General features: G+C 60.0%; 1 protein-coding gene across 2 annotated transcripts in view; it reads left to right on the plus strand.

Moving 5' to 3' along the window:
- CARD10 (caspase recruitment domain family member 10) overlaps nt 1-6,048 on the plus strand; it is a 28,581-nt gene extending 22,533 nt beyond the window's left edge. The window contains exons 14-21 of one of the 2 annotated variants that reach the window (XM_059681607.1): nt 153-264; nt 722-965; nt 1,150-1,219; nt 2,141-2,243; nt 3,934-4,092; nt 4,187-4,302; nt 4,676-4,791; nt 4,980-6,048. In XM_059681607.1, coding sequence (XP_059537590.1) covers nt 153-264; nt 722-965; nt 1,150-1,219; nt 2,141-2,243; nt 3,934-4,092; nt 4,187-4,302; nt 4,676-4,791; nt 4,980-5,217 — 1,158 coding nt within the window. In that variant the 3' untranslated portion in view covers nt 5,218-6,048. The remainder of the gene's footprint in view (nt 1-152; nt 265-721; nt 966-1,149; nt 1,220-2,140; nt 2,244-3,933; nt 4,093-4,186; nt 4,303-4,675; nt 4,792-4,979) is intronic. The other variant, XM_059681608.1, reaches the window with a different exon arrangement.
- The last annotated feature ends 1,253 nt before the right edge of the window (nt 6,049-7,301 follow it).

The following is a 7,301-nucleotide window of genomic DNA, read 5'->3' on the forward strand; positions in this document are numbered from 1 at the left end:
CCTGTTGAAGGTAGCAGAGCCCGGCCGCCCTCCGAGGTGGAGGCGTCTGAATTGCGGAACATGGCTGGCCGCACACTCAGTCTTCCTCCAGAGCCAGGGCTGTCCTGCCTTTGGAAGCTGACTTCTCCCTCCCTGCCTGCGTTTTCTCCCAGCCAAGGGCAGAGGCTGCTGGCCCGGAGGGGGCAGGCCTGGAAGGCGAGGCCCAGCGGAGGACCTTGACCTGGAACCAGGTGTCCACACTCCCCTTCCTGATGGATTCTAAGGGTGAGTCTGGCCCGGGGGCAGGGGGAGTGGTGGCTGGGGACTCACCAGGCCTACAGGGTCGGAGCTAAGGGCCCAAGAGAGGGCTCATCCAGCCCCTGGGGATGGTGCAGCTGAGGCCTGAGCAGGAGACCGTCCACCTCCTGACTCTTGGCGGAGCCCTGCCTTCCCCTGTCGATGCCTCGTGCTGGCTGTCTGTCCTTGTGCCCTTCCTCTGTCCTCAGCGAGCAGAGGTGAAAGGAGCACTGGACAGGAGCCCAGACACCTGGGTTCGAGTCCTAGTTCTGTCCCGAGGGGGCTTGGTAGCCTTGGGCAGGTCCTGCTCTCTCTGGGCCTCGGACTCTCACTTTAAGAGGAGGAAAGGGGTCCTGGTAGCTTGGGCTTTGAGAGGGCCACATCCGATGCCTGACTTCATCCTCCTCTTGTCCTCCCTGCTGCCCCCTGCCCTGTCCGTGCCCAGCTTGCCAGTCCTTCCACGAGGCCCTAGAAGCCTGGGTGAAGGGGCTGGGCGCCGAGCCCTTCTACATTCGAGCCAACCTCACTCTGCCCGAGCGGGCAGACCCCCACGCCCTGTGTGTGAAAGCCCAGGAGATCCTGCGGCTGGTGGACCCAGTGTACAAGCGGCGGCAGGAGTGGTTCTGTGCTCGGGTCGACCCCCTCACGCTGCGGGACCTGGATCGGGGCACAGTGCCCAATTATCAGAGGTGACCCAGAGCCAGGAGCCTGGGGAGAGGGTCCCATTGGGAGCTGGGACCGGGGCGGGGGCCTCTTTCTCCCTTTGCAGCCCCTCACTATCCTCTGGAACAGGACGGGGGGCTAGAGGAGAGGCTGTGAGGGGTTCCCTGTTGCCATACTAACATATGACAAGACTCCCCCCTGTCCCCCCAGAGCCCAGCAGCTCCTGGAAGCTCAGGAGAAATGCCTGCCCTCCAGTCGGCCTCGAGGGCCCCGCAGTAATGTAAGCAGGGCTGCACCAGCCGGGTGAGGGGCTGGGGAGAGGGGTTTCGAAGGGCGGGTCCAAAAGGGAGAGGCCGGGCTTCATTCTCTGGGGGAGGAGAGGAGGGAGGCTCCCACCTCGCTCCCTCATCCGTACTTGGTTGACGTCTGTGTGCCAGCAAGTGGAACAGCAGGACTCACGCCCAGGGTAGTTGAGAGATTAAATGAGACAGAGTGTGCCTCGTGCGCACACGGTAAGCACTTGACAAAACAACAGTCAGATCCCCTGTTCCAGCCCCTGGAGAAGGACTGGGCCGTGTGACCCTCCCCTGTTCACCTGGGCAGAATGAGTTGCCATAGTAACGCGAGAGGCTATGGCACTAGAGAGGGGGTTGAGAGCGCAGGCTCTGGAGCCAGACTGGCTGGATTTGAATCCCAGCTCTGCCACATAATCAGCCATGCGACCTTGGACAACCACCTGACCCTCCCTGGAGGCTGTGTCCTCAGCTGTAAAATGAGGGGCTACACTGCCTGCTTGGCCCCTCTGCATAGAAGGCTTTCGTGGTTCATGCACATCCGTGGCCTAGTTAGTATTTGTCACATTGTAGGCTTTTGATACCTGTCAGCTGTTGGTATGATAAACGCTGCTGTTGTTGGTTTCATTAATCTTCCTCCCCAAGGCCATATTGCGAGTTCATTGTGAGAGACCCCAAAGTTTCTCTCTTGTGACATTAGGTTCCTATAGTCTCTGGGCCTCCGTTTGTCCATCTGTAAAATGGGGGTGGGTACACCTCACTTCTTGGGTCCTTGCCTCCCTGGGCAGGGACAGGAGACCTGGTGGCATGGCCCCCCCTCTGCCTGGGGTTTCATGTACTCTCCCCTCTCCCCAAGGGTGGAATAAGGCAGAGTTCACAGGGGCCCCTCTTTCCCTCTGCCCTCCCAGCTGAAGAAGCGAGCTCTGGACCAGCTGCGGCTGGTGAAGCCCAAGCATGCCGGGAGTCCTGCCGGGGACTCCCCGGAGCAGCTGCTGCTGGAGCCCAGCTCAGGTGAGGGCACAGGTGCGAAGGCGCAGCCTGGGTGCCTGTGGAGTCCAGGAGTGCACCTCTGGGTGTCCTTTGGCCTGGAAGGGCCTGTTGTGAGGGTGCCAGTGGGGCGGGGCCTGAGAGACAAGGCTCCCTTGGTGGGAGGTGGGCCTCCAGGTTTGAGAGAGCCGGTTGGTGCAGGAGGCGCATGTGTCCTAGTGTGTTTGTGGTCTGTATGAGTGCGGGGCACGCATGAGCTCGGGCCTGTTCTCGTCTGGCAGAGCAGGTGTAACTGTGCCATGAGGACCCCAGAATAGATTCCTGGAGGCAATAGGAATAGGGTGAGGCTTTGGGCCAGATCAGGGGGAAGGGGCTGGGAGAGCCCACATGGGAGAATAGCAATTCTGAGGGGCAAGGAGACGAGGATGGTGAGGAAGACGTGCAGGAAGGGAGATTGTTCAAGGAGGAAGAGGAGTTTGTTCCAGGCAGAAGGCACAGCTTGTCCTGGCCCGTGTGGCTCAGTTGGTTGAGGGTCATTCCTGGCACCAAAGGGTCATCGGTTTGATTCCTGGTCAGGGCACATGCCCAGGTTTCGGGTTTGGTCCTAGTTAGGGTGTGTATGGGAGCAGTTGATGGGTGTTGCTCTCTCTCCCCCTTTCTCTAAGAAATCAACAAAAAACATGTAAGAAAAAGAAGGCACAGCCTGTCAAAGGCCCGGTGGCATGGCTGTGCATGTGTGTTTGGAGGACATGGGTATCAAGTGTCAGAACTGTCATTCTTGGTCCACAGGACACAGTGGTCCCCCACCCCTTTGAAGCTTACTGCCTGTTGGGGACGGGGAGAGGCAGATACCTGTCGGCCACATCATCTCATTCATGGACATGATTGCAAAGTGTGACACTTGTCATGGAGGAGAACTGGATGCCAGGGTGGGGCCCTGTGACAGGAGGCAGCTGAAGGGCGGTCTGGGTCTGTGTAGTAGGAGGGGAATCTGTGATGGGGTGCAAGGCTTGCGGCTCCCAGGCTCTGGCGGGGCTGGGTCACCCACAAGGAGGATGTGGTCTTTTCCCTAAGAGTCATGGGAAGTTGACACATTGAAAAAATGAGAGTTAGAAGATCTGACTTTAGTTTTAAAACCTCTCTCTGGCCTGGCCAGTGTCTGAGCATCAGTGATTGAGCATCGACCTATGAACCAGGAGATCATAGTTGGATCCCCAGTCAGGGTTGAGGGCGAGATCCTCAGTAGGGGGTAGGCAGCCGATCCATGATTCTCTTTCATCATTGATGTTTCTCTCTCTCTCTTTCTCTCTTCTTCTCTCTTCCTCTTTTGAAATTAATAAAAATATATTAAAAAAAAAATAAAACCTCTCTCTGGCTGCTGAGAGGACAATGGCCTCTAGGGGGCGAGAGGGAGGCAGAGGTTAGGGAGGAGTCTACTGCAGAAGTCCCAGGGAGGACTGGGCAGCGTGTGTGTGTGTGTGTGTGTGTGTGTGTGTGTGTGTGTGTGTATGTGTGTGTGTGTGTTTGTGTGTGTGTGTAGTGGGGAGGGGTCAGAAGGTGGGGGGCATCCGCAGGACTTAAGAAGGGGAAAAAAAGATGGGGGGCATGAGAGGAGGTGATGGGGTTTTGAATGTTGAGGGGGCTGGCGCCCTGGAAAAGAGGAGCTGGGGCCCTGCCTGCACCCTCATTTCTTCTGCACCCGCCCCTGCCACAGATCCGGAGTGGAGCCTCAAACCCTACAGCCTGGTGCGGCCGCTGCTGGTGCCCTCCCTGCGGCCCGTGGTGCTCTTGCCCGAGTGCCTGGCACCCCGGCTCATCCGCAACCTGCTAGACCTGCCCAACTCCCGGCTGGACTTTCAAGTGTGCCCGGCGGGTGAGCCTTCGTGCCCGGAGAGGGGAGGACAGGGTGGCACCCTGGGGCAGCCAGGCCCACTGGCCGTTGGTTCTGGCTTCTTCCTGCTCTCCAGAAAGCCTGTCTGGGGAGGAACAGTGCGCACCCTCAGCTCCCGGAGCCCCCAAGGCCCGTCCTGCCACCCCTGGGCTGGGCAGCAGGATTCGTGCCATCCAGGAGTCTGTTGGGAAGGTAGGTGCTGGGGCGGGGGCTGCTCTGGGCAGTCCCTTCCATCCTGTGGGCCTTTCCTCACCTGTGAATGGCTGGTACATCTCACCTCTCTGCCTCCGTGTCCGCAAACTCTCCACTGCCCTGGCAGCGGCTGGGACGGTGGGGGCGGGGTGGCATTAGCTTGATCCTATAGATCTGGAGGCTGAGGTGCGGAGAGGCGAAGCGACTGATTTCCCCAGGTCTCCTGCCCCCCTCCTCGCTCCCTCACTGCCAAGGTCCCTGTGGATGAGGAGGCAGGACCCTGTAGGGGCGGTGCTGCGGAGCCCAGTGCTGGGGGCGGGGGGGGGACGTTAGTGTCTCTGGGCCGGAGTAAAATGTAGCCTTGACCCCCGAGAAGAAGCACTGCCTGTTGGAGCTGGGCACGCGGGGTGTGCGGGAGCTGGTCCAGAATGAGATCTACCCCATCGTCATCCACGTGGAGGTGACCGAGAAGAATGTCCGGGAAGTCAGGTGCGGCCGGGCCGAACCTCCTTTCTGGGGCGTCTGTCTCTGTCTGGCTCTCCCTCCCTCTGTGTCTTCTCCCTCCTCCTTTGCCCTCTGTCTTTTTGTCTTCATCTGTTTGTCCTTTCTCTCTAACTCTCCGTATCTTTGTCTCTCTGTGCCCCTCTCTGCCCACTGCCCACTCTCTTCTCTCGCAGGGGTCTGCTGGGCCGGCCGGGCTGGCGGGACTCGGAGCTGCTTCGGCAGTGCCGCAGCTCGGAGCAGGTGCTCTGGGCGCTGCCCTGCTCCTGGGTGCGGGTGCCCGCCCACGCGTGGGCCCACTCGGAGGAGCTGGCCAAGGTCGTCCGCGGCCGCATCCTGCAGGAGCAGGCCCGCCTCGTGTGGGTGGAGCGCGGCAGCAGCAGGGGCTGCAGCAGCAGCAGCAGCGAGGCCTGAGGGCCCCTTCGGGGGCCGGCGACTTCCTCGCACACTCAGACGCCCCCAGGAGACCCTGCTGTCGGTGGCGGAGCTGAGTGTGCGACGTCCTCTGTGTCCTGAGCCTTCCCAGGCCCTTGGGCTCTGCTCCGGGCTGTCACCGAGGGATCCTGCCGGAGCCGGAGCCGGAGCCGGAGCCGGAGCCGGAGCCGGAGCCGGAGCGGGAGCCCTCCGACAGCTTCCACCCTCCGGCCCGTACCTGCTGCTTGGGGCCTTCCTGCGAGCCCTCCGGTCTCCGTGTCCCCCTCGTGGGTCTGTGTCCCTCCGTCACTGCCCACCCGAGCACCTGGGTTCGCACTACTGTGTACTGTTGTGTACACCCAAGTTCTCACGGGCAGGCTCCTGTCTGCCTGCCCCCGGGCACTCGAGGTCTCCCAGGCTCTCAGCCTGTTCTGCTCACAGGAACCCCGAGCCGGCCCTTTGTGACCCCCCCTCCCGTCAGTCACATTTCTGTGTGTAGCTCCACAAGTGGGCGTTGTAGATGCCCCGGTCCACTGTCACCTGTGCCCGCGTCTCGTGTCTTCAGGTCACACACGTGTCCGTGGTTCTCTCTCCTGTGTAAATGTCATGTCCCCCACCCCCATGACACTCGGGCACTTAACACGCGTGTGTTCCTGGTGAGCACACCCAGGACCATGTTCTCACAGCACCTCCTCCCTGCCCTGCCGCCTCCCAGAGGGACAGGTGGGGAGGGGCCCGGCTGCTCCGGCACCAGAATGTATGGCTCGTTCGAATGGGCCCTTTTCACTCAGAAGCTGCACATTATGGAACATTAAACAGTTTGTCATAGAAGTTGGTGGCCTTTTGCTTGTTTGCATCCCTAGTGGGGGTGGGGGTGGGGGCACACTTGCCCCGTCCCCACCTGCAGCTCAGCTTGATACCACCTTTCAGGTTCCCTCTTGCCCTTGGGGAGGGTCAGATTTCACTCCTGACTCATCCCCAGAGCCGCCCGCCATCTGTGCTGGCATCACCTTACCCGCCCCCGAATGACCGGAGAAGGGCTCCACAGATGGGCCACCCCCACAGTGAGCCCTGCTTGTGCCTGATCATCAAAGGAGTGTCCCCTCGGGTGGGGACACTGAAGCCAGCGGAGCGTGGTCTTGGGTTTAAGGGCCTGGCTGCGGAGTCCAGGAGACTAAGAGCAAGCCTTCAGTGTGCAGTCGGGTCCCTGAGACCTCCTCCAGAGAGCGGTCAGTCACCTCCGCTGGGAGAAATCCCGGCAGGCCTGCTGGAGGAGGTGCCACTTGAGTTTGAGGTGACTCCTTTCTTTAAGAAGCATTTATTGGACTTGTGTGCCTATGTGCTGTCCTAGGTCCTCCTATGACTGTGTTCTCGGTAACAGTAATGAACTTGGGCTGGCCCCTGGGAGATTTTGGGGGCGTGGGTTACTAGGTGGAGAAAACCTCAAGAACAAAGACTCAAGAGGCAGAAAATGGGTTGAGTTTGGCTGCTGGGAAGTGGTAGGAAATGAGGCTGGGATGTTCAGGGGTGGGGGCTGCCTAATTCTTAGTGTCCTTTGAGGTCTGGCTCAGACACCGTCTCCATGAAGCTTGCTTGATTCTTTCAGCCTTGGGGCTTCTCCTTGGCCGTGCCCTGCCTTGCCTTGTGGCAGGAAGGCGGGCCTCTGTGGGTGGCTGTGGGCTCCTTGGGGGAGGAAACTGGGTCGTTCTCATTCAGGTAAATGAACCGCTCCCCTTGCTGTGTGCCTCGTCCATGGTCTAAGGACCCAGGAGTCTGGGTGAAGAGGTGGGAACCTGGGAGCTCAGCTGCCTTTGCCTGGTCCCATGTTAGGGGACCTTCCATGGGGTGAAGGAGTCCACGAATCCTTTACTTTTTACCAAGTCTTACGTTGTCCTCGTTTTATAAATGATGAAAGTGAAGTTCAGAGAGGTGAAGTCACCTGCCCGGAGTTACACAGCCAGGATTTGAACCCTGGTCTGTGTGGCAGGAAGCCTGGTGATGCTGTTCTGGGAAGATGAGCTGTGAAGGGGCCTGGCATGGGGCTAGCCCTTAGTAGGGTGATTCAAAAGGGTTGGTTCCAGCCC

The sequence above is a fragment of the Myotis daubentonii genome, chromosome 2 (genome assembly GCF_963259705.1).
Source record: "Myotis daubentonii chromosome 2, mMyoDau2.1, whole genome shotgun sequence".
NCBI lineage: Eukaryota > Metazoa > Chordata > Mammalia > Chiroptera > Vespertilionidae > Myotis > Myotis daubentonii.